The 27,543-nt window shown below is 37.6% G+C and overlaps 1 protein-coding gene across 1 annotated transcript in view; it reads left to right on the top strand.

Moving 5' to 3' along the window:
• The window catches only part of Ednra (endothelin receptor type A), a 57,726-nt gene extending 30,665 nt beyond the window's left edge, over positions 1-27,061 (top strand). The window contains exons 3-8 of the mRNA XM_046458952.2: positions 2,328-2,455; positions 13,274-13,472; positions 17,078-17,230; positions 21,618-21,751; positions 22,184-22,292; positions 24,605-27,061. Of these exons, the coding sequence (XP_046314908.1) occupies positions 2,328-2,455; positions 13,274-13,472; positions 17,078-17,230; positions 21,618-21,751; positions 22,184-22,292; positions 24,605-24,745 (864 nt within the window). The 3' untranslated portion in view covers positions 24,746-27,061. The remainder of the gene's footprint in view (positions 1-2,327; positions 2,456-13,273; positions 13,473-17,077; positions 17,231-21,617; positions 21,752-22,183; positions 22,293-24,604) is intronic.
• The last annotated feature ends 482 nt before the right edge of the window (positions 27,062-27,543 follow it).

Raw genomic sequence — 27,543 nt, 5'->3', positions numbered from 1 at the left:
TCTTAGCCATAATATCAGAATTATAGAAAGCCCTATGCTACTACGTCAAATGCTTAAGCTTGTGATTTTGTATCTGTGGGCTACTGGTTTTCCAACCTCTTTCAATGGGCTCGTGTTAATGACCACACTGACCATGAAACTAAACCTCACATAATCTTTCAGAAATGGTAGAACAGAAATTCAAGGTCAACTTTGCCAAAAAAAAGGGTTATTTGTCAAGTTAGTAGGATACTCTTTCTTACTCAATACAGTAAATTTAAATGCTGAGTCACTAAGGAAAAATCAGAAAGGAAATAAATACCATTTTTACCTTTGAAAAGTCATCCTATACACAATCAATCAACAAATACACGAAAAAAATGCTCACCATCTCTACCAATCAGAGAAATGCAAATTAAAACCACCCTAAGATACCATCTCACTCCAGTAAGATTGGCAGCCATTATGAAGTCAAACAACAACAAGTGCTGGCGAGGATGTGGGGAAAAGGGTACACTTGTACATTGCTGGTGGGACTGCAGATTGGTGCAGCCAATTTGGAAAGCAGTATGGAGATTTCTTGGAAAGCTGGGAATGGAGCCACCATTCGACCCAGCTATTCCCCTTCTCGGACTATTCCCCAAAGACCTAAAAAGAGCATACTGTAAGGATACAGCTGCATCAATGTTCATAGCAGCACAATTCACAATAGCTAGAATGTGGAACCAACCTAGATGCCCGTCAATAGATGAATGGATAAAAAAAAAATGTGGCATTTGTACACAATGGAATATTACTCAGCACTAAAAAATAAAAAATAATGGTATTTGCAGGGAAATGGATGGCATTAGAGCAGATTATGCTAAGTGAAGTTAGCCAATCCCTAAAAAACAAATTCCGAATGTCTTCTTTGATATAAGGAGGGCGACTCAAAACAGAGCAAGGAAGAAGAGCATGAGAAGAAGATCACCATTAAGCAGGGACGAAAGGTGGGAGGGAATGGGAGAGAGAAGGGGAATTGCATGGAAATGGAAGGAGACCCGAATTGTTATACAAAATTACATATAAGAGGATGTGAGGGGAAAGGGGAAAAAAAGAGAAATGAATTACAGTAGATAGGGTAGAGAGAGATGATGGGAGGGGAGGGGAGGGGAGGGGAGGGGGGATAGGAAGGGGATAGGAAAGGCAGCAGAATACAACAGACACTAGTATGGCAGTATGTATAAATGTGGATGTATAACCAATGTGATCCTGCAATCTGTACACGTGGTAAAAATGAGAATTCATACCCCACTTGAATCAAATGTATGAAATATGATATGTCAAGATCATTGTAATGTTTTGAGCAACCAATAAAAAAAAAAAGAAAAGTCATCCTACATTCAGCAGGGATGTCCCTCCTCCTTTCAGGTAACAGAAATTATTTAAGCCCATGTTCCTAGTATAATACCTAGCTAGATAAATATCAGCAAGTCACAGGGGACAGTTGGCTAGCTACTATGTTCCTGTTACCACAGCCACTAGAGAGTGGCACCCTTGCCTTGGGACCAAGATTTTAAATGGTCAACATGAAAGAGTAGATTTTCCTTTAAACAAATCACAGTGACCACACTTTCCTATAGGATAAGGAGAAATTGAATCCTAAATAGAAAGCCACTTGGATCAAATTTATGAAGCAGTCATCCCCTTAAGCACTGATGGGAAGTTAAGTTTTGGTCCTAACCAGCTGGCAAAGTCTCCACGTCCAAAGACACTTTATTTTCCCAGTATTTTTCCTAACTGGTCATTTTTGCTTTGGCTATTTGTCGGGAGATAATATCTTCCAATGTCACTGGTTGAAATTACTTGTTTTCCTCATGGCTTAATAAGGTTTCCTAAGAGACCTCTGCCTGCTTCTCAGTGAAGCTGTTACCCCAAACCCCCAAACTTTTGCCATTTCTTGAAAAATAGGCAGCATGACTCCTTCATCTGAGAGCAAAAGTTTTTCTCTTCTGTTATTACATTATATTATCTATAAGGTTATTATAGATGATTATAGGTAATTATAGATCATCTATAAGGTAATTATCTATAATACATATTTTATATAATATGTTGCACTTGAGTATATTATTTATTAAGTATGTTAATATATTTATATTTAATATATTTTAATAATTATGTGCTAACATATTATAGTCTATCTTTCCAGACCAGAAATTGTTAAGTTTTTAAAACACAAAAGAAAAAATAATGCTAGTGATACTCTATTGGAAAGTAAAATAAAGAATAAAATTTAGAAGTCGGTACATGTGATTAGAAATATAAGTGCCAGCTTTGCCACTTCTAACTCCCACATCTCTTTTCAGCTGCTGGCCGGGCGCTGGCCTTTTGACCACAATGACTTTGGTGTCTTTCTTTGCAAGCTGTTCCCCTTTTTGCAGAAGTCCTCAGTGGGAATCACCGTCCTCAATCTCTGCGCTCTCAGTGTCGACAGGTAACACGGTCTTTCCTTTTGTTCTTCAGTTGGGTTTAGAAAGGCATTTTTCTCGAAAAGAAAAGCCAAGAGAGTTGGTATCCAGAAGAGTTGTTTACTAGTTTCAAATAAATTAAAACGTTAACAACCTTTCCTCTGCTGTTTAGAATTGCTTCACACATTTGCTGGTTATTAGTCAGCTGTGGCTCAGGCAACATGTACTTGGAGCAATTTGCCAACAATATGTAGTTGACATCTTTAAGGCAACCACAACAGAAAAGAATCTATTATGGAATAAAGTTTGTGAAAAGGTGATTCCCTAGCACATGTAAATTCATTTTAAACTAATGATTTTATTACTATAAAAACAAACATACTATTCAGTTATATTTGTAAGGATTGATCGTTTGAACTAAGTGGTAAATATATAGTACTGTTATATCCTTCTTCATGCTCTTTTTGAATGCCTAAAATATCTCATAATTTAAAAAAGAAGATACCAATAGCAGTATCCTTTATCCAAATGAAAAATCCACCACGCATCTAAGTCTTTTTAGAATCCCTCACACATGGCCATAAAGAGTTCTTTAAAGATGCCTTCTGAATTCTGAGAACTTCCAGATGGTATTTACTTCACTTTCAAATTTTCACAGCAGGACTTATAAAATAATGAAGTTAGGAACTTCATAACACATTCCATAGAGCTCTTTTATACTTCAAATAATGTTATACAATGTATATAATGTCTTGTAAATAATTGGTTTATACATACAACTAGCCACATGTACAATTTAGAAGAGATTTCAATGTTTTCCAGCTCATATCCCTGACCAGCACTTTATCAGAGAACCTGAGTCCCCGGCACAATAGAAATAAAAGGCCACTCTTAAAAAACATTCAAGTGTTTACACAGATATTCTGCCATTCATCATTTATAATTAATTTTAGAATGAAAAATGCAGTTAAAGTGTAAAATTACTCATTCCATTGGTAGTTACAAACTTTGATATTCTATTCATAAATTTATGGCTATAATAGTTGAAGCAAAAATAAATAAAATGTTTAGTATTTTTAATGCATTTATTTGTTGTAATTAAAACACATCAAAAAATTCCATTGGTAGTTTTAAAATTCATTAGTACTATCCAGAAAAATAGTCCCACTGCAATAGTTAAAGATCAGAGAGAATTTCATTACCTATCAGTAAGAATTGCTGTGATTTGTGAGAAAACCCGAGATGTATATCAGGTTTTAAGGCTACTGCATTTAAAACACATATACCACAGGAGACCACAGTATAGTGACCACAGTATAGTGACCATTTCCCTAAAAGTACTGATGACCTGCATTTGATTCACTAATAAATTCTCACTTTGATGTTCCTATCCCCAGCATCCCAATATCATTTCTATTTTCACTCAAAGTACATAATTATCAAGTGTTGGTATTATAGTTGTGTGCAAAGATGCCTTCCAGAGTATTCTATTACCTAAAAATCAAAGGCTTTAAATTATATCCATTACATTGCTGGTACAAGTAAAATTTTCCTATATTTATCAAAGTGTATATTTAGAGATGTATTCTCATTACCATATCCAACTTAAATTTTTAATATAACTCTAAAAGCCATGTGGGGAAAAGGAATAAGAAAACTATCATGACATTTGGCAAAAAGAACCGTGTCTACACCTATGTTCTTCCTATATAATACCATTAAATATTATAAAGCTACAATATTTAAAACAATGTAGTATAGATGCAAATAGTACGAAAAACCAATGGGAAAGCCAGAAATAGGTGTTAGAGTACACAGGAATATAATACAGGCTCAAGTAACTTTGATTACAATGAAGACAGGATGGCTTATTTTACAAGTAGTGCTATTTAGCTATATGACCAAAAAAAAAGCATATCAAGTTTTACATGGTGCTTTCTATCAATAATAATATGTATAATAAATTTCATTTATTGAGTATTAAGTAGGAGGCCCTCCTTAAAAACTTAACAGATATTATTTGATTTAACTGTGATATGTGCTATCGTTTACAGAGAGGGAAGCTGGGGTCAAAAGAGGTTAACCAAGTCCACATGGATCGCAAGCCTTGATGCCAGTAATCAAATGCAGGCCATCTTCCTTCTCTCTCTTTTTTTATTTCTAGCATCAAGGAATGTGTGGTTTTATTATTTGTTTCACAAATGATCTCAGTTTACTTTTTGGTTACTTCTTATCCATGACCAGGGCAGCTGGTGTTCTCCACGCCTGCATTCTGCCAAGTGACCACTCAAACATGTAAAAATTCAAACCATAAAGCTGTAGAAGAAAATAAACTAATAATCTTTTGACCTCTGGAAAAGAAAAACCTCCTGAACTTAAACAAATGGTAGACATTCAGAAAAAAGTTTAAAAGAATGAATACAGCAATAAGCTGGGGAAAATATTCGTCACTCCCCCCCCACACACACACACACAGGCCCAGGCTGGCTCCTCAAACTTTTCTTCTGCTCCCTCTTTCTTCCTCAGGGAATCTCAGAGGATCTTCTTGCTAAACTTCAACCAGCCTCAGTGGAATCCCATCAGTATGAGGGAGGGGCAGGCTAGGTCACCCACACCTCCTGCTCTCCCCATGCCAGGCAGGAGGGAAAATGAGCTGTGTGTTCCATCACATCCATCCCTTGTGTACCAAATGAAATGTGAGTCATTCTTCATTAGGAAAAGGAAAATAATAGAATGCCAAAAATCTACCTCATTAAGACTTGGGGTCTGACTTTTAGATCAAGGAGTTGAACCACTTTAAAATTCCAGCCCCACAAAAATCAGTCTTAATCCAGGAGGTTTTTCCCTGGTAATAAACCCATCATTCTTTGCTCCCTACATCCATTTTTGACCCTTTTTTTTCATTTGGCATTGACTCTAAGCTTTGGGACCTGTATGTAGGCAATCTACTTGACATTTCTATTTCAAAAGCTTTCATGCTACAGAATGAATCATTCACACTTAACTCCTCAAGATAAGATACCATTTGTTTTGAGTCTTCATTTGGTTGCATGATAGTCTACTAAAAAAAGAAAATCTTTTCTTTTTTCTTAAAAGAGTCAAAAGAGGGAAATTGGAACCTGTTACCAAACAATTTGCTATTTGTGAAATTCCTGCTTTCATTGTCTGTCAAATTATGACCCAGGGAAAAAAGTTCCCATAATCTTATATGATATTTTTAAAATACAATAATTATTTCTCATCTTGAGTTGTTTGAGGGAAAATAATGAAACTATACATCAGAGTTCTATAGAATTTCTTTATTACTTCATTAATCACTCAATGATCAGAGAATGCTATAAGATCAAAGAAAAGTTTCAGTTTTCTCACTATCAGTTTTTAATCTGACTAAAATAAACAAGACAGAGAAAGTACATGATTTGAACCAGAATGGATGAGCTTTCCTTGTTCAACTATGAGCTTGTCTCAGTTTAACCTTTTTCTTAATTTCTCCTCAAATTTCTTTTTTAAATTTATCATTGATTTTACATCCTTAGTCTCTTTTGAAAATGATAAAGCAGAAATTTTAGAAAAATAATGAAGAAATTTAGGAACAAATTTTGACCCCTGCTAAGGCCATATACCTCTAAAATGAATGAACTTTTCCCCCAAATATATGAATAGCTGACCATTATTAAAAATGAAAAAACTAAAATGGATTTTTTGAATGCCATAAGTCACAAGGTTCATAGGTTGCTTTGAGTCCAAGAGGAGAGAGAAGAGGGAGCCGGAGTCAGGGAGGGGCTTCAATACTGTTCCTTGTGAAATTAACAGTCACGTTAAAGACGATGACAGAGTCAGACCATAAAAAGGCCTTAGTACAGATCCAACTTGAAGTTAAAAGATGTCTGGGGAAGGAGGCTGTAAAAAGATAAAACTCTTTTAACAACTATTCCAGAGTGAGGGGTAATTAGATACCTGGAAAAGCTGCAAAGTTCACTAATAAGGCAGCTTTGTTTTATATGCCTTCAGCTCCAAAGCTGGTGTCAGTCCTTCAGCTCATCATTTCAAATAATTCTCAAAGGATGATCCCAATTCAAGAAACACAAAGGTGATTTTCTGAAAAGCCTCATTTCTATTTAGATCTAGAGGTTTCTTATTCTCCCAGTGGTTCTGCTTTCTATTGCTGCATAACAAACGTGAAGACATGAAAGAACTGGCAGAGCCCCGAGAGAGGCACTCGGAACTGGACAAAGTCAAAGTCTGGCCAGGGTTACTTGGGATCACATTCTCTTTTGCCCATAGTTATTCCTTTTTTTAATTTTAATCCATTGCCAGGATCAGGCAAATGGTTAATTTGCTACCCCATATCTCTTTGATGACAAACTATCCCCAAACTTAGCAGTTCAAAACATTTTATCATATCTCACCATATTATGGGTCAGGAATTTGGGCAAGTCTTCTGCTCCTTGTCACTTCCACTGGGGTTGCTAGTGGATTTCAGCTGGCGCTGAGCTTGCCTCCTGGCACCTTGGCAGGGACAGCTGGAAGTCTGAAGTCGGCAGAATTCATCTCCCTCTCTAGAGTCTCAGTGCGTCTCAACACTTGGCTCCAGCAGGCTCAGGGCTCCAGTGCGAAAGCTGCCACTCCTTTCCGAGGCTAGGCCTGGAACTGGTAAGGTATCATTCTATCTGCTCAATTAAAGCAGTCGCAGGCCAGCCCTATTTTAGAATTTAACTGAAGCACACCTGTAAACCCAGGGGGCTCAGGAGGCTGATGCAGGAAGATTGAGAATTCAAAACCAGCCTTAGCGACTTATGGAGTCCCTAAGCAAATCAGCAAGACCCTCCCTATCTCTATATATATAAAAAAAAAAAATCCTGGGGATGTGGCTCAGTGGTTAAAGCACCCCTGGGTTCAATCCCTAGTACCAAAAAACAAAACAAAACAAAAACAAAAAACTTCAACTGAAGAAGTGTTAAAGCATTTTCAGCTTGTTTTTAATACAACACACCTGGTTTTTCTTTAAGATCCTTCTTGCTTATGAGATTCCTCAAAAGACAGGAATAAAACCACCATGTGACCCAGGTATACCACTCAGTGGTATTTACTCAAAAGAACTAAAATCAGCATATTACAGTGGTACAGGCACATCAATGTCTACAACGGCACAATTCACAATTTCAAATAATTGTTCAGTGGTCTCTAAGATATTCTCAAAGGATGATCCCAATTCAAGAAGCACAAAAGTGATTTTCTGAAAAACCTCCTAGCACCTTGGCAGGGACAGCTGGAAGTCTTTTTTTATGTAGCCAAGTTACAGAACCAGCCCATGTGCATATCAATAGACTAATGGGTAAAGAAATGTGGTCTATGTACACAATGGTGTTTTAACCAGTCATAAAGAAGAATGAAATTATGGCATTTGCTGATAAAAGGATGGAGCTGGAAAACATGATGCTAAATGAAATAAGCCAGACCGAAAAAGTCAAGGGTCAAATGTTTTCTCCCATATGCAGAAGTTAGACCAAAATACAGGGGGAAAGTGGGGTGGGATTCCATGAAAACAGAAGGGAGATCAGCAGAATAGAGTAAGGGGATAGAGGGGAAGGAAAAGGGATAGGAAAAGGAAGGGACGGTGAAATAAAAGTGACCAAATTATGCTATGTACATATACAAATAGACTGTAGTGAATTTCACCTTTATATATATTTATAAAGCACCAATTTAAAAATAAATAAATAAATAAATAAATAAATAAGGAGAAGGAAAACCAGTAGAGGAAAGGGAATGGGGAAAGGAGCAGGGGAGGGGAAGGGGAAGCGCTGGGCACTGAAGTGGAACAAATTATATTCCATGCATGTAGGGTTATTGTCACAATGAATCCTACTATTATGTATAACCACAATATTGTTAAAAACTCATCACATAGTTCAAGGTAAAAAATAATAATAATAATTCTTTCTGCTAGTGTTTTGGCTCTAAACTTTGTATGATGATCAAGTTTGTTAGGCACGATGGAAATGCCACTTTGGCAAAATTGAAAACAAACTAATAAAATCCAATGCAAGCAAGCATTCACTCACAGGCACTTGTTAGAAACATTTTGAAAGGTAGTTGAGCTCATTTTTCACACCCTTAATCCAGCAATTTCACTCAAAAAAAAAATTCACACAGGGAAATCACCCAGAGAAAAAATGTATATGTACACACATGTTTATAGGCATGTTATTCACAATCAAGAAATACTAGAGGGGCTGGGGTTGTGGCTCAGTGGTAGAGTGCTTGCCTAGCATGTGTGAGGCACGGTTCGATCCTCAGCACCACATACAAATAAATAAAAAATAAAGATCCATCAACAACAAAAAAGAAAAAAGAAAAAGAAATACTAGAAGTGATACAAACATATGAGAAAGATTTAAGTAAATTTTATCAATAATCTGTTCTGGGTAGACACTAATTTGAGAAGTGTTATGCCTAAAAATATGGGAGGATATTTTCCATGTAAATAAAGCTAAAAATAAAATTGTAGCTCATATTATTATAGTATATTTTCAAACTACATCTATGAGAATAGCAGTGGGCAAGGAATAAGAGGCAAATAAAAAGATTTTGTTGAAGTGGTATTTTTGAGTTTTAGTTTTATTTTATAATGTTTTAAATTTTTTTTCAATCATAATTTTTTTTAATTGTAATGACTATCTTAGACCATACCTCAAAGATTTAATAAAGAAGCATCAAATGCCTCTGGCCTTGAAAACATGTTTTTAAAAATCTATTTATTGACGTGCACAGTAACAAACATCTTTACATAAATAAAACATATAATTTATCCTTTCATTTTGGCATAGCACGTGACAGGGAACAAGGTGATGTAATGGGAAAAGACTCCCCTGGGAGCCAGCAGACCAGAGCCCTGGCACGGGCTCCCCTTGCTCACTGGGGACCAGGCAGAAGATGTGGCAACATGCCAGCCCTGCTGTTCCCCGTCCTCAGGATCCCATCTCAACACATAGGGAAGAAAGATCAGCACAAAGGTTCCCCCTTGTTTTTTAAGTTATTTTATTCAGAGTTTCTAAAAGTGTTAGCTTTTTACCTATTGCCTAATTCAGGTCTAACTTGGAAAATAAGAATATGTTTAGAATGTACAGTACTGCTGTTTTTGGACAAAAAAGCAAGAAAAGTGAATGGTAAGGAAGAAAACCATCATAACAACAAAAAGACACTCCATTCAGCTGATATTTTTCAGGCACCTATAGCTCTAGGCTTTGGGACCAAGCTATAGGATGCCTGCCCTCATGGAGTTTAGACTCTAAAGGGGACATTAGCATAGATAAAAAACAAAATCAATGGATAAACCATTTGGTTTGTCACGTAGTATTGAGTGCTATGGAGAAAAATAAATCAGGGTGAGCAGGACAGGGTAATTCTAGAAGAGGAGCTGGAGGTTTTAAGCAGGGTGTCCAGAGAAGGCATCCACAGAAAGATATAATTGAGTTGAAGACCTAAAGGAAGAGTAAAAGCAGCTCCCAAAAGGTACTCCCAAAAGATAGGAACTCACTGGGAAGGCTTTGAACAGAGTGTGCCCTCATCTAACTTAACAGACTCTTCCATTGCTGTGTCCAAGGTGAGCTGTAGCAAGTCAAAGCAGGTGTAGGGAGACTAGTTAGGAAACCATTGCAATAACCCAGGCAAAAAGACAAAAGGTGATGAGTCAAAAGATGATGAGAAGTGGGGTCCTTTGGATAGAACCTGAAGGAAGATTTTGCAAGGTTTGCAAAAGTATTTACAGAGGAGTGAAGACAAAAGCCGAGGATCTGGGCCTAAGGTGGTGAACACTGCAGAGAGGACAGGTTTGGGGGTAAGGTCTGGCTTGTATGTGTCTGAATGCCCATTAGGTTTCCTGGTGGAACTCTCAAGTTGTAGATTGGATATACAATTCTGGAGTTAGAGGTGGTTCCAGGCTAGAGTTATAAATTTGGGAATTATCAGCATATGAATTGTTTAAATAATACTAAAGCCGTGAGACTGGATGAGACCACCAAGAAACAGAGTGTAGACGGAGAAAAGGTCCAAGGACTAAGCTCTGGGAGAAATCCAATGCTAAGAATTTGGGGACAGGGCAGGCTCCAGCCAAAGAAATGAAAAAGAGTGGCCAGTACAGCCGAAGGAAAAGCAAGAGAATATGGTAGGAGCCAAGTGGAGCCAACTGAAGAAAGTATCTCATGGAGGAGTGATTCTTTCCAAAATGTCATTTTTATGGTATTTAGATCTACACTTGCACATTTTCTGTGAAAACTGAAGATGTGTGTGTGTGTGTGTATACACACACATATACATACACATATCAACTAAATTAAAGGCTGTTTGTAATCACACCTGGAAAGAAAAGTATATTTGTGTTTGTATATATTATGCCATTAGTTTCCAAATGGAAATCAGTTTGGGAAAACATAAGATTTCATATTTTCCACACCTTTCCCCATCTCCATCATCACAAATGATTGGTTCTACTTGTTCTTATGGTTGTATTCTCCTTATTTCATGAAGATATTTTTCAAGTTTAGTGTGATTACAAGTTGAAAATACGCTAATTCTCCATGATATGAGTTAATAAATAACCAGACTGACTATACATCATTTGGCAAAGTAGACACTAAATATTACTTCTATGTATATAAAAATGCTGAACTTACTTAGATTAAGCTTCAGGTCAGCTTTCTATCACTGTTACAAAATACCTGAGATAATCAACTTATAAAGAACAAAGGTTTATTTAGGCTCACAGTTTGAGAGGTTTCCATCCACTATTGATTGGCCCTTTGCTTTGGGGGCTCTTGGTGAGGCTTTGAACCATGGTGGGAGTAAGTGGCAGGGGGAAACCACTCACCTCATGGCAGCCAGGAAGCAAAGAGAAAAGGATTGGCATCCCACAATTCTCTTTAATGGCACCCCACCCCCACAGTGACCTAACATCCTCCCCCTAGGCCCCACCTCTTAAAGGTTCCACTACCTCTCAATAGCACCATAGGCTGGTGACCAATCCTTTAGCACAGGGACCTTTGTTATTCAAGCCGTAACAGTGTATACTATTCTGAGAACTCATGACATATTATAAAATGACAATGGTTTGTGAATATATTCATCATAAGAACATGTTGGCCACATTTACTTACTTAAACAACCTTCCCCAAACCATGGCTGAGAAATCTGGCTTTCTTAGTCTCTGAGGAGATAAGCTGTTTTATTTTAATCACCTAACTTAGCTTAGGGAAGGGGGGGGGGGATAGATGTAACTCAGTTGACAGCCTTACAGTACAGACATCCCGTCTCCACTCCCTTTAGTTTTTCCTAGACATGAGGCTGCCAGTTCAATAAGGCAATAAAGTAAAGTAAATACAACTACAAGGCAAAACAAACAGCAAGCATTATCTCGCTGGAAGTAACCATAAATTTTAAAGCGCAATCTTGGCTATATTGTCAAAGGATTTTCTTGGTCTGTTTGCATAGCTGTATTTTATTACATTCTGAACTAATCTGGACTTTTTCTGGAGATTTATATTGTATACCTATCTTATTTACCCTAAAATCCTTGGTACTACATTTCTCCAGCAAATTGAATTGTATCCAAATCTATAGGTTCTAATCTCTAAGCAGTTCTGATGAAGAGCTAGGCAGCACAATTCCTACCATGTGTTTTTAAAGACATACTGAGACACAAGTGATGGGGACTTCTCTGGGTGGATTTGGGTAGCACATACTGCCTTGGTTTTATTGCTTAATCTTCTAAGTTGCATGTCCTGCAAACCCACATGCACCTGACTCCAATGCCTTGGTCTGTTTTGCAGCCCCCTTCTGTCACTATCTAATGAAAACTGCAAAAAGAAAATGTTTCCTTTCCATTACAACAGCAGCAAAAATTTCAAGAATGAAGCCGCAAAAATACCATGCCACATCACACGTCTTTTCTTAATAATAAGTCTGAAAGCAGTTAGCATCAGACCATCATATCAGGTCAAGGAGCATAGAGTTTCTAAACCAGACTTTCTTTAGACTTAACATTTAAATGTGATTATTATCAGAAAACTATGAAGGTAAAAAAATAAAAAATTTCTTAGTACCAGAGAATTTTTTTGATTGAAATAATTGTTCGGTTACATTTATAGCCCATACTCTGTATGAACCTTTCTTTTCTGTTGGATTGTAAACCCAAAAGAATAGGAACAAAGATATTTTTAATTCACTTTTATGTACTCTAGCATAGAACTATAATGAGAGAGATTCAGTCATTCTTGGACATTTACTAGAAATACTGTTTACTAAGCCTGCCACCTGGTACAGTTATGATAACTGTGATCATATTTTGAGAGAAGAAGAGGAGAGAAACCACACATCTATGGTCACCATTTACTCAGGATATTTAAACCCACACCATGGATAAAGCTTCAAGTTTTCTTTCTTAATATATAAAGAGAAATAAGATATTACTAGAACAAGTACCATTGGCGGTCACTACCCTTTGCTTCATCAGTCCTTCCCTAGTTTAGAACACACAGCATGCCTATCTGTTCCTGCCACACTCAAACTCTCTGGATCTCCCTGGAACTCAGCTGTCCATCTCAGGCTCAGGCCTGGCCGGCAATTGGTTTCCCAACGGGTGGAACTGTTAATGGCCCTACTGGTTTTTCACATCAAGCCTCAGAAAAGTGCTAAAAAGACAATGGTGGGACACTGGCCAAAAGGAGGAGATTTCCAGCATTTAAGATTTATATTTAACTGAAAAAAAGTTTAAAGATCATAGTAAGTTGATTTTAGCACCCCTTCTTTCTTCCTTCCTTCTTTCATCCTCTTTTTCCCCTTTCCAGGTACAGAGCAGTTGCCTCCTGGAGTCGTGTTCAAGGAATTGGGATTCCCTTGATTACTGCCATTGAAATTGTCTCCATCTGGATCCTTTCCTTTATCCTGGCCATCCCCGAAGCCATAGGCTTTGTCATGGTGCCCTTTGAATACCGGGGTGAACAGCACAAAACCTGTATGCTCAATGCCACATCAAAGTTCATGGAGGTACTGATGGTTTTTACAATTGACTGAATTTGCTGAGTTTTAAAATTTACCAAAGCTTAAAAGGAGGTAACTGGGGACTGGGCGCTTTAAACTTCGCCCTCTTAAAACTTGTGGACATCGCCACAATGCAGGTGTGCCTTACTCTGTCAGTTCAGTCACACATCTTTCTGTCACAGGAAAAGAGATGCAAAACTAGAGTGTAGCTTCTTGAACAGAACAACTGTTTTGCTTCTCTCCCTTTCTCCCTCCTTCCCCACCACCTCATCTTGCATTGTAGTACCACCGCCAACACAATTCTATACCAAGTAACTGGGAATTCCAAAGCCCATTTACCAAGAAAGAGGGACCAGGTTACTTTTTTTTTGAAGAGTGGCTTTCTAACTCAAAGTAGGGAGTAATGCTTGCATATATTCATATTAATGTGAATTCTGTGTGATACACAAATATTATAAAACTGCAGAACTTTGTTTAATATTTTTTTTAGTTGTAGATGAACACAATATCTTTATTTTTATTTATTTATTTTTATGTGGTGCTGAGGATCAAACCCAGGGTCTCACTCATGCAAGGCAAGCATTCTACCACTGGGCTATATCCCCAATCCAAACTACAGAACTTTTTTTGTTTAATAAACTCGGTTTTTCTTCAATACACCTGGCCACAGTAATATTTCTCTGAAAACCTTAAGCACATGACTATGTAATTTAAAATGCATTTTTCCTTTGCAAAACTAGTTACATGTGGACTAAGGAGAACCAAAAGGATAACTATTTCTCTTAAATCAGCATAATTTAGTGCTTTGATGTAAGCTCCACGTAGCTCAGATTCCACATTTAATCGTTTACAGACATTTCAAGGTATGCCTTCCTAAGCTGGAAAATTCACAAAATCTGAAGTTTTTCAGTTGATCAGTTATCTTGTTTGGAAATTCTTCTTTTGATATTAAAAGTGCTCAGGAAAACTGCCAAACTGGCAATCTTAAAATTGAAGTCTTTTGTTTATCCGCCGACCCTTTTTTTAAAACTCAGGTCAGTTTTCACAATGAAAATCAAGACATAGGAGGTTATCAGAATTTGGCAGTGCGGACAAGGGATCTAGATATTCCAGACAAAAGCAAGAGAGGAAAGAGGCTCAGTATAAGAAGGTGTTAACTAATCCCTAGAGCTGGTCAAAATGAGGTGTTACTTCATAAAGACTGGAGTCTCCTTATATAAGCCATCATGCAAAGAGAAGCCACCGTGCAGGCAGGGGTGGCCTCGAGGGGTTGCGGTGAAAGGGTATGAGTTGAGCTGATGGTATCCTGGAGTTCATTTCAAGTCTTGGGTCTTGTTCTTTTTTCCTAATTTTATTTCCCCTCTTTTCCTCACTCTTTCCTCCTCAGTTTTGCTGTATCCTTGACTGATCTGAGGCCCTCTCCAATCCCTTGCTTATGACATCATTTTAAAAGAAATGGACTGTGCCATGGAGGGAGGAAGGGGAGCCAACCCTCTCAGAGCTCAGCTTCCAGACCCTTTGCAACTGCAGACCTTGGGTCATGCCCAGCCAGCCAGCAATGCGCCAGGAAGAAGGGGCTACTAACAAAGGGGTGGGGCTCAAAGGAGTGTTGCACTTCAAAACAAAAAGAGAGTCCTTCTAATTTTTTTTTTAACTTTAGGACTAAATCCTTCTCTAATGTGATATGTATGTGTATATATATATATATATATATATATATATATATATATATATATATATATATGTATGAAAATCTTCATATAAGCAGATTTGGGTAAATTAACTCCTTTGGGAATTTGTACTTGACCAGGGGTCTGGGCTTGGATGGAAAAGAAATTGTGCTTGTTTTCACTAACTTCTAACTGAAAGTTACCATTTGCTTCAATTACGAATGTGGGCAACAAACTGCAATGGTATTTCAGAGTGCCATGACTTTTTCACTGATGGAAATAGCAGACAATGTCACACTGTATCACACCTGTATACTCTTAAAATATTGTTTATGCTCAATACTGCTTCAGCATTCCGATAGTTATTAGAGTCGCCAGTAGGTATGTTATTTAATTTGTTGATAAAAAATGTATGTTGTATCAGAACTTTATTTTTAATGCGTTTATAGACATCTTGCCATATAACTGGCAATATACGATATTGTATTCGTATATATTTTACTTTAAACATATGAATGTTGTTCTCAGCTAAGCACTGTGGCACACATCTATAATTCCGGTGACTTGGTTGGTCAAAGCAGGAAGAATCCAAGTCTGAGATCAGCCTGGGCAACTTAGAAAGACCCTATCTCAAAAGTAAAATATAAAACAGGCTGGGGATATAGCTCAGTGGTAAAGTGCTTGCCTAGCATGTGTGAAGCACTGGGTTTGATTCTCAGCACTGCATATAAATAAATAATTTTTTTAAATAAACATCTATTGACAATTAAAACATATATATATATATATATATATATATATATATTTTTTTTTTTTTTAAATAGTCTGGGGATGTAGCTCAGTGGTAGAACACCCCTGGGTTCAATCCCCCCCATACCAGAGAAAGAGAGAGAATATTGTTCTACAAAGGGACTACAGTGCTCATCAGACTTCCAAAGGAGTCTGTGGCATAGAAATAGTTAAGAACCCCTGCCTGAACTTTTTGTCTTCAGGAACCATTTTTAGATTATTTTAATAGACATACTGTAAATGTAACCCACTGGGCCCCTTTCTATATTCAGAAACCATCCAGTGGTTCACAGAGCAGCATGATTATTTTTTACTGTGGGAACTGAAATATTACAGGAGGCTGCATTTATCCTTAGTAAATAAACAATCTGAAGCAACATTGTAAGGAAGGAAAAAGCGTTTCTTTCCAAGTTTGTGATGAATTTAGAATAAAAATGTGGATATCACTTTCCAACTTTCCTTTTTATGAAGTACTAAGTTTGCTCCTTTAAAAAGACATAAAGCTGAATACTCTACGGGTTCACAGATCCTTGCCCACAGGGAGCGCTTGCTAAGTAGGCCTTGGGCTAAGCTATGCTGCCTCAATAGTTTCCAGGTGGCCAGTATTAAAAGAGGGAGTGAGAGGGTGGTTATTGATGGCTCAAACCATCTGGCGTTGGGGTCACATAGCTGGCATACCAAGCAAAGCTCCACAGATAAGCCACGCAGAACCTTCCCTGCTTCCAAACAAGAGACACGCATTAAGTGCACTTTAACCACAATAATTAAAAATCAACCAGGCACTAGCAAAATTTGAGGCTTATCAATAAATAAAGATAAACATGTCTTGAACCATGTTTTATATACCTTGGAAGGGAATTCTTTTTATGGATTAGGGTTCTTTCATTGTGTCACTGAAACTTACAAAAAAGATCCCTGTCAGGATAGTTTTTTTAATACGTAGTTTCTTTGTGTGCTAGAGTCAAGACAGGATAATTTTTGGAGTTTCAAAGTTAATTGAGTTTTGAACACCACAGCCAAGCCCTTTACTACAGGTGGGATCATGAATATACAAATACATCTCCAAGGGCAGATTCTGAAGCTACAGAGGTCCTGCCCTGTTAACCTAATCACTATGTCCCTCCTTTTCTCTCCCTTCTCTTCACTACACAGTTCTACCAAGATGTGAAGGACTGGTGGCTCTTCGGGTTCTATTTCTGCATGCCCTTGGTGTGCACTGCAATCTTCTATACCCTCATGACCTGTGAGATGTTAAACAGAAGGAATGGCAGCTTGAGAATCGCCCTCAGTGAACATCTTAAACAGGTAAATCCACTGAGATCTCAGAAACCTGGGCAAGACAGTGTTGTCCTTCAAATCAGCAGACCTACACTTCGTAACAGCATTTCAGTTGATGTCACATTGACTATATGACAATGGTTCTGTAAGATTCTAGTGGTACTGAAAAATTCTGATTGCCCAGTATCTTCACTGTACCTTGTCTATGCTTAGCTATGTTTAGATGCACAAACACTGTTGTGTTACAATCGCCCGCAGCACTCAGTACAATAACATGCTGTTCAGGTGTGGCCTAGGAGCAACAGGCTGAACCATATAGCTCAGGTGTTCAGAGGGCTGTACCATCTAGGTTTGTGTAGGTACACAGTGACAAAATTTCCTAACTATTCTTTTCCTAGGGTATATCACTGTCCTTAAGTGATGCATAGCCACACAGTATATAGCAGATTTAGACTGATTTCCTAAAAATAAAAAATACTGTCTTGTAACTATTTTCTTTATAGTTCTAGAATTAGGGATTTCTCTTGTGACAGGGGAGCCTGCCTGTGAAACAGATGGCTCCAGAGGCTGGGCCCAAAGAAAAACTATTCATTTATAATGCCAAAAGAGTATTGAGCAAGCGTATATGCATGTCTATACACCAAATTGGGCTTGAAACTATGCCAGGGCAGAAAGGAGTGTGTGACTTTCTCCCCTTGCAGGATTTACAGTCTAGTTGTACAAATAAAACACAAACATGAAACAATCAGAAACAGGATGATAAAACAGAGTCAATGTAGCCTGTACACTAGCTGTGGTAATCAGCTTTTCATCACGGTGACCAAAATGTGCCACAAAAATAACTTACAGGAGGGAAAGTTTATTTGGTCTCATGGTTCCAGATGTTTAGTCTACGGTGTGCTGAGTCCATTACTCTGAACCAAGGTGAGGCAGAGCATCATGGTGGAAGGGTGTGGAGGAAGAGCCTTGTTCCACTCATGATGTGAAGAAAGCAGAGAAAGGGTAAGGAGGGGTCATGAGGCACACCCCCAGTGAGCCACCTCCTCCAGCCACACCCTACCTGCCTACACTTACCACCTGGTTAGTCCATTCCCACTAAGATGGACTGATTAGGTTACAACTTTCACAATCCAAACACTTCATTTCCAGACATTTCTGCATTAACAGGAATTTCTGGGTCCAAACCACATATCCAAACCATAACACTAGGAAATAAGAGGGGATTGACATAGAATCATAGAGAAAGTGTTCATGAATGAACAAGAGTGAGCCTGGCCTTGGAGAATAAATGGGATTTGATAGGGAAGCAGAGGACAGAGGGCATTTCAGTTAGAAAAAAACAAGAGTTCTTCTAGAACGTGAATGGGCACAATGCATTTGGAGAGTAGGAAAAAAGAAACGAATTTCATTAAAGCAACATCTAAAGTAAGACTCATGAAAGGAAATAGCATTAAATTCATAAAACAAATTCTCTAAATTTTGGAGGTCCCAAATTTCTAGAAGAAATTCAAATATGCCAATAGGGAGTTAATGTTGGTACCTCCTGAGTAGCAAATAGATAGATAACTTTGGGCTTTAGAAGACAAAACATGATTCTAATAACCTTCATCAAATTGCTTAACCACTCTAAGGTTCTATTTTCTCATAAGATGTATAAAATAATACATTATGATGATAACCTAAGACATATAAGTTGCCTAATAATAAGGCATATAAGTCGCCTAGTTCCTAGTAGGTACTCAGCACATGTTAATTTATATTAATTCAAAAAGTAAAATCAGGACTGCAGGTCAGTTTTCAGTCACAATAGACACATATGTAAGAACATCCAACCATGCCAAAACAATGTGAGTTATTGATGGAGTCTCCAAATCTCTCCCACATAATTATCATACACAAACATCTTTCCTCATCACAGCACTTTTTCAACTACTGTGATTTTCCTGAGCTTCAATTCCTCATCTATAAATTAAGCATAATGACATATAAATAAATGTTATTATGAGGATCAAAGGACTTGATGGGCATGCATGTACTTTGTAAAATCTAACGTGTCAAACAAATGGTAGCTATTACCTTTTATTGAAGTTTGGCAGTATGATCACATTAAGAAAATTTAGTATGACTTTGTCAATACTCAAGCATAATGTGCCCAAATGAATGGCTGCAGATCATTCCTAACCTATGTTTTTTCTGAGCCTGAGCATAATGTTTCAAAGCATAAATGTTTCAAATTCTGCAGATGTGAATATATTAAGCAACTATTAAGTCTCATCCCTTCGAGGGAAGCAGTTAATTAGAATGGATTTATGAAAAACAGTGTTTTTAAATGATAGTTTTTGCATTAACATCATTATTGTCTATTTCAGCTTTGAGTTGTACTTACTTCAGAAATAAATAATAATAATATGTCGTTCACAGTTACATAGCATTTTGATTCCTCCAAGCACAGATAGGTAGGATACATATTAACCTTGTTAAATTGATAGTTAAGAGATCTGCTCACCCAAACTGAGATTAGAACCCAAGATCTGGTACTCACTCAAAGCTGGAACAGGTTTTCATAGCAATAAAGCAAGGCTGGCTACAAGTCCTTCAGGTGAACTATGGGAAAGCTAGCCTGGAGTAGGAAGCCTTGCCAGTCTTTGACTAATAGTCTAAGGCTCTTCCTTGTTTCTTGCTTGGTTGTCCCAAATTTTCTCTTCATTATAAAGGTGTAATCAGTTAGCGGTTGTGTTTGGATGCTGGTAACAGAATACCCAAAATAAGAGTGAGCTGATCAAGTCAAGGTTTATCTTTCTCCCACTGCAAAAAGTGCAGATGCCAGTGGTTCAGGGGTCAAGGAGCTCAGAGGCCAGGTGCCTGCTGTTTTGCCAATCTCTCCTTCAGCCTTGGAAGACGGCGTGGCCACTCTACTTTTGTGTCTGATGTCGGGGCAGCAAGAAGGGGAAGGACACACAATGCATGCGTATGTGTGTCCCAGAGAAGGCTCCCCCTACTTTTAAGTAGCTTTTCCAGGAACCCACACATATTGTCTACTTAAGCTAATTGGTCATAATTGTGTTATGTGGCCAAGTAGTTGAGGAGGCAAGACTCCCTTGCTGCCATAACAAAATCAAGGATTTATATCACAGGAAGGAAGATAGGAGCATGGATGGTGGTTAAGGGAATATCAAACTGTCAATATTACCTTTTAATATCCTGTTTGATGGCACACTCAGGAAAGGTGACATTCCCCCAATACCTTCCCTTTCCATTTTTCTAGATGCCCCATCTTTCTGTGTACACAAAATGACCCTTTAAAAAGCCCCCCCATTTCTGGAGATTGGAATGCTTTATTTGTTGCCTCGATCATGCCCCCTGATGCCATATCCCAGCTAGTCAAATAACTATGAAAGATTAAAGAGTTCTCAGTCCTTTGGACTACAAGGACGATTTGTGACAACTGCCACAGATCTTTTCAAATGGCTCAACTGATGGTGTGTGTTTACTGACGCTTTCCCAGACTTAATGTTATAAGCTTTGTGTTGAAGCAGTATTCATTTCCCAACTCCTGTTTTCAGTCAGTTTTATTTTGACATTAATTGAAGCCAGTTACAGACAAGCTGCATTTTATGTCCCTGGTTAGACTTCTAAATGCATGCAGTATAATACTCAAGCATAATGTGCCCAAATGAATGGCTGCAGATCATTCCTAACCTATGTTTTTTCTGAGCCTGAGCAGACTCCAAAGGCATGTAAACCTGCAATAGAAATCAGTCCAGGGTCAGTATGTTCCAGTTTTTATAATTATGACTGCTGATAACACTTTGCCTTCATCCTTCTGTTTGCAATATATCTTTGGAAACTACATGCTGTTAATAAAAGAACTTAAAAAAATCAATGCTAGCTTTCTTCAAGATGAGGAAAAGAAGAAAACTTGTTGCTGTTGCTTTTTCTGCTATTTTCCTACCATATTTTGTTTCCCAAGTGTCTTTGTAGATTTTCCCATTCATTTCCATGCCATGCTCTGTCACCTTGCCTGCCATGCCATCAATGCTCGTCAGTTACCTGATATTGAGCTAATAGCTCACGTTTCCCCATGCACTCACCCCCATCCACCTAAGCACCTGCGTACACACTGATGTGCTCACCTGCTGAGTCAGCCACAGTGTTGGCTCACCTCTGTCTTGTAACCTCTGACCTGGCTCAAATGACAAAGCCACCCTCCTTCCTGGCAACTGCCCCAAAACATCCTTGGCAACATCTTGATGTTGCATTCCAAATCTTAAGAGACCAAGGTCCTGCGAGGGTCTGTTCTCTCAACTCTTCTCTGTGCTGTTCCACCCCTGAAGTCTTTTCCTTCCTTGTGTAGTTCTTTCATCTAGAATAAAGATGCAAATGTAACGTATTTTATTTTCTTACTTTCCTTTAGCGTCGAGAAGTGGCGAAAACTGTTTTCTGCTTGGTTGTAATTTTTGCTCTTTGCTGGTTCCCTCTTCATTTAAGCCGTATTTTGAAGAAAACTGTGTATGATGAGATGGACAAGAACCGATGTGAATTACTTAGGTATGATTCCATGTACCCATTCCACGTACCCATTTAGAAATTGGAGTTTCTCTGCTTTGCACATTTATAAAATTTTTACATCCTCTTTACATTCTGATTAGCCCTAAAAATTAAAACTGCAAACTGAATTATTATTTTTTTAGCTGACATAACCCATAACTGATCCCAAAATTTGTGCAAGCCATGTCTGTAATCTTGCCACACCCCTCCTGAGGCTGTGCATAAGGGTTTGAGCCAACCAAGGGGATGATCTATCTGCAAATGTCCTGCAGATCTGAAACTGCCACTTAAACTAAGCACTTTTAAAAAATTCTAATTGCCCAGAGGACATGCTTCAAGGCAAGAAAAAATGCTTATCCTAGGATAAATTCTACTTAGCAGATTTTGAAACAATATGTTCTAATTATTCTACACTATTTTCTTTTGCTCTAGCTTCTTGCTGCTCATGGATTACATCGGTATTAACTTGGCAACCATGAACTCATGTATAAACCCAATAGCTCTATATTTTGTGAGCAAGAAATTTAAAAATTGTTTCCAGGTAAGACTGTTTTGCAAGAACTTCTTAAAGACAACTGAATGAGTGTATTAAGTAACTAACAGACACAGCCAATTCCAATTTTCATACTACTTTGATCAGCTACACTCCTTTTCAGTAGGGAAGTGAAAAATCACTTTTTATTACCTAGAAAGAGGGTCAGATTGTGGGCATAACAGAAAAGCACTATCTATTCTGACAACAACATAATCAGAAGTTAAAACTAAAAGGACTAACATAATTACATGTCAGTTTAGTACCATATTTTAAAAAGAAATACTCAAACCAGGCACAGGGCACACACCTGTAATCCCAGCAACTCTGGAGGCTGAGGCAAAAGGATTGCAAGTTCAAAGCCAGCCTCAGAAAATTAGTGAGGCTCTAAGCAACGTAGCGAGACTCAAAATAAAAAATAAAAAGGGCTGGGGATGAGGCTCTGTTTTTAAGCACCCCTGGGTTCAATTCTCAGTACCAAAAAAAGAAAAAGAAAGATGAGGAGGAAGAGGAGGAGGAGAAATAAATGCTCAAATATGAACACATAGAATATACAAAATCAGTTCATTTTTTTTACTTTAGACTTTAATCAAACTCTTGACAAAATATAAGCTCTGCTATTAAGAAAGCTTTCACTAAATGCTATTTAACAGTGAATATAGTAATGACTTTTTAAAGTACAGTAAATGTTTATTGCTCTGGAAACCTGTACTACTATAACTTCATTTAAAATCAGTTTCCTTCTGTTTTTCAAACTTCCTTCTAGCTAAGCCAGAAGCTCCAAGCATGTTTTATTGATGTGTCACTTTTTCAGATTCTAAAATGATTTTAGTACAGTTCTAGTCCTGATGGGATTTTCTTATCTTTGACCAGGATTTTTAACTTTAGCTACTGTGCATATTAGGCAGAGTAGCATGAAGCTCAAGGTACAATTAATTATCTAATCTGAGTTCAGTTGGTGCCCCTACTGCTTCCTCAATTTTCCTGTCTGTAAAGTTGGATGATCACAGTATCCATCTCATAAGTAAGGTTTAATGAGTTAATATATGTAAACCTCTTGAAACAAAAATGCTCAGTATGAGATGACTATTAGAGTTGAGAGAGGAAGCACAGAAACTTCCCCTATAGAACTTGCAATCTAAAAGGAGACAGACATATTAACCAAAGAATCATACAAATGGGTGAAACTTGGTATGGAAGTTGTAGCTGCCATATTTTTTGAGGTCCCCTTGAAAATGCTTACAAGATACAAAATGCTCTGCCTAAAATGGATTAACTAACTCACAGGTCATAACTAATACATTTTATAAGCTGAAGTTTATATCACGTGCTAATTAATTTACATATTAATTAGAGGGGAAGAGAAAATTCAATTTTTTTCAGAAATTCAACACACTTTTTTAATGGATCTTCCTAAAAAGGCAGCATACCTAAGGGAAAGATTTCAATCTAGAGTCCTGAGTTATAATTCAATTTCTTCTTCTTCTTCTTATCCTCTCTGGCCTCACTGTTCTTATTCATAAAATGGGGGAAGTAACACCTACCACCTAGGGCTGTAGTGAAGATCACATGGGGTACCCGATGTTGAGGGCCACTTGGGGTGCACCTGAAGCCCATTTCTAACCTTCTCATCCATGCCTTACTCCCTGGCCTCTGCCTGGAGATGCTCCCTTTGGCCAACACTGCCTTCCCTTCCTCTTGCACCTGTGAGTAGAATTGAAACAAGTGGAAGGAGACCCTCAGGGTGATACAAAAGTACATACAAGAGGAAGTGAGGGGAAAGGGGAAAATAATACAAGGGAGAGAAACGAATGTCAGTAGAGGGGGCAGAGAGAGAAGAGGGGAGGGGAGGGGAGGGGAGGGGAGGGGGGATAGTAGAGGATAGGAAAGGCAGCAGAACACAACAGACACTAGTATGGCAATATGTAAATCAATGGATGTGTAACCGATGTGATTCTGCAATCTGTATATGGGGTAAAAATGGGAGCTCATAACCCACTTGAATCAAAGTGTGAAATATGATATATCAAGAACTATGTAATGTTTTGAACAACCAACAATAAAAAAAAATTAAAAAAAAATCCAAAAAACAAAAAAAATAAAAGAAAGAAACAAGCAGCAAGAGATCCCTTTCTCTCCCGGGGGACAGTTTAACTTCTGCCTCAAGATGACAGGCCTCATACTCAGACCACTGTCCATGCTCCCTGTCCTCCAACATGCACACACATGGACCCCACGTGTTGGTGGACCCCAAAGCCTCTGTGTTAGGCTGGTAACGGGTGGGTGGGTTCGTGTTATTCACAGTCTGTTCCTTCTCCCAGTCATGCCTCTGTTGCTGCTGTCACCAGTCCAAAAGCCTGATGACCTCAGTCCCCATGAACGGAACAAGCATCCAGTGGAAGAACCATGACCAGAACAACCACAACACAGAGAGGAGCAGCCACAAGGACAGCATTAACTAACCATCTGCAAGACATTAATCGATTCTCCTTGAAATCCTATTGGAGAAAAAAGTTCACGCAGTAACTGTGTCTCCAGGAGTCTCTTCTCTGATCCTTCTTCCTCCACTCAGGCCCTCCTCTGGATAAAAGTGCTCTCCATATGTTTTCCAAAGCAGTGGAAGGTGGATTCATTTATATCCACCAAGCCCATAAATCTCACTTCTTTAATTTATCTAATGTACGTATTCCATACATTATTTCGACACTAAAAAGTGATGGGAATTGGAGGAGAATGGAGACTATTACGTGAACCTGAAGGATATTTGCTACTTTGCATGAAATTAGGGATTTTCAAGTACATAACTAGATTTTCTATTTTTTTAAGTGATTTTTTTTCTTCCAAATAGCATGGGTTTAAGTCACCTCTTTTAAAAAATGTCATTCAGTGCCAGTATTTCTTAACTGTGTGGTAGCCTAGAAATGATTGAGCCTATTAACATACATTTTGTTAAAATAAAAAAAAAGAAAAGGAAAGAAAGAAAAGAAAAGAGCAATATTCAGGCGAGCGATTACATTAATGTTTCTCACTGTTTTATTTTTTTAAAACATGAGTTCTAAAGCTGCAACAAATACAGGCATACAAACCACAGACTGGTAACCACATATAGTAGTCTAACAGCTGCTATTCAAAGAATGTTTAAGAGCTTGTATTTTCTTTTTTAATAGTGTTTTATTACAGAAGACCTTGAACATATTTTTATGTTAATTTCAAAAATAATGCTGGGATCCAATAGTTCTGTTTTTCACAAACCCAAATGTCCTTTTAGTGTAAGTTTTTTAAAATGTTAAAATCATGTTCCAAAATTTAAATGACTCATTAAACTAAGTCTGAGACTTTCAGTGCAATGTTTAGATGTCTAAAGCATAGCTAGGAGAAAATGATTCAATATTTTTAGAAGATTTGGAAATTTTCTTTGAGGTTTTGGTAACAGTAACATACATGGGTGTGTATCTATATCTGTATCCATGTATATAGACACACATATCACCTTATATTCTCTTAATTTCTCCTAAAATGTTAGCTGGCCATAAGACTTTTTTTGGTTATTCTTTTCTCCAGTTAGGAAAAATAATTTCCAAGTGTCCAGGCAAGTGTACCATGTCAGTGAAATACAGTGACTGCTACCATGGACTTTTGATTCTTCTTTGGGTGACCAGAAGGAACCCAAATCCCCACCTCATCCCTACTCCCTAGTGGTCACCATTTCAAAGGGCCCACAATGACTTTTTCTGGGCATTTTCCCAAATGTTTACAGACTGTGAGTACAGCAAAAAAGAAAAAAAGAAAAAAAAAACTTTTACTATGTGTGTATATGTACATATATATATAAACAATTGTAAGTTTCTTTTAGTTGATTTTTGTGATTGTCTCTATAGAGTGTGTGTGCGTGTGTATGTGTATGAGTGTGAGATGTGCATGAGTGTGGTGGTACATATGGATTTAATCTAATCTAATCATCATGCCCCATGGCTGTGTCAAAGCACATACTCTAATGGAATCTAGGTGATAGTTCATCATGACAACCCTCCTTCATCAGTTGCCATATATAAGTACCTCCTGTGTTCACAAATCTTGTGACCATATTACCATTGCAAATGGAATAGGGGAGGCAGCATGAGAGGGAATGAGCCATAGGTTAAAAATATAGGGTTTTAGTTGGTTGGTTTGTCAAAGAAGTATTTGGGGTGACGTTGTTTCATGAGCTAAAGCAAAAGTCATTACACTTTAAAGTTTTAGATTGTTCTAATTCTCAACTCAATGTGGTGATGAGTTTGAAAAACATCAAACTTCATCAGATAGATTTCTGGTGACAAATTAGCTAAGCTAATTTTTGGATCATATTTTAGCACAATTATAAGTAAAATATGTCAGGTTCCAATTGCTGGAATTGCAGGGCTAAGAAATACTCCTCCATTATGTGTTAGTGGTCTAATTCCATTATCCTGCTGGTACATAATATGCAGTGATAAAAGCCTTTAATATAAATCATAGGCTTTGTTTTGTTTAGGCAATTGTCCTTTTTTTAGATGCTTTGTTTGTTATATATAAAATTCATTTTATAAATTCAGAAAGTTATAGATTTCTGAATAACTACACAGGCTTCAATGTACATTTTGTTTATTGTCTGGTAAATAACTGTGGTTTACTAGTAGAACATTTCCAATTTTTACCTTTACCACATCTTTCCAACAAGTAAACTTTGTAGAAATGAGCCAGAAGCTAGGGCCCTAAGTTGGCAGTGACCCATAAGTATAAAATAAAAGTTTACAGAAGTTTTTCAGTGTCTCTTCATTTGACATTGTTCTTCATAGAGAATGTTTGATACATAATACCTGTTGCAAGCCTCTCCTTAATAATAACCAGGCAAGCTATTTTACTTTCAAACATAACTTCCTGTTTTCTCAATCAATCTACTTTGTTATACTGAACATTCAACTCTCCTATTCATTCCTTTATTCATCTTTCCAGTGAACTTTACTGAGCATCTGCTATGCGACATGCATTCTTCTAGATCTTAGGGATATAACGGTGAACTAAACAGGCCAAGTCCCTGATCTCATGCAGCTTATATTCCAGAGGAAGGAGCTGGACAATAAAAATTACAGTCCATAAATAATGTTATGAGGAGGATACCTGGAGGAAGACACTCACATAACCAACTGCTTATTTGACATCTCTCATGAGATGGCAAATAGACCATATTTACAAATGGAGCTTTTGTTATGTTTCAACATAATATTCCTCTGTTCAGTTACAT

Source organism: Marmota monax, unplaced genomic scaffold, assembly GCF_021218885.2.
Source record: "Marmota monax isolate L192 unplaced genomic scaffold, Marmota_monax_Labrador192_F-V1.1 WCK01_AAM20220418_F8-fsc00002, whole genome shotgun sequence".
In the NCBI taxonomy this organism is placed as follows: Eukaryota; Metazoa; Chordata; class Mammalia; order Rodentia; family Sciuridae; genus Marmota; species Marmota monax.
This window is presented reverse-complemented; position numbering and strand designations above follow the sequence as displayed.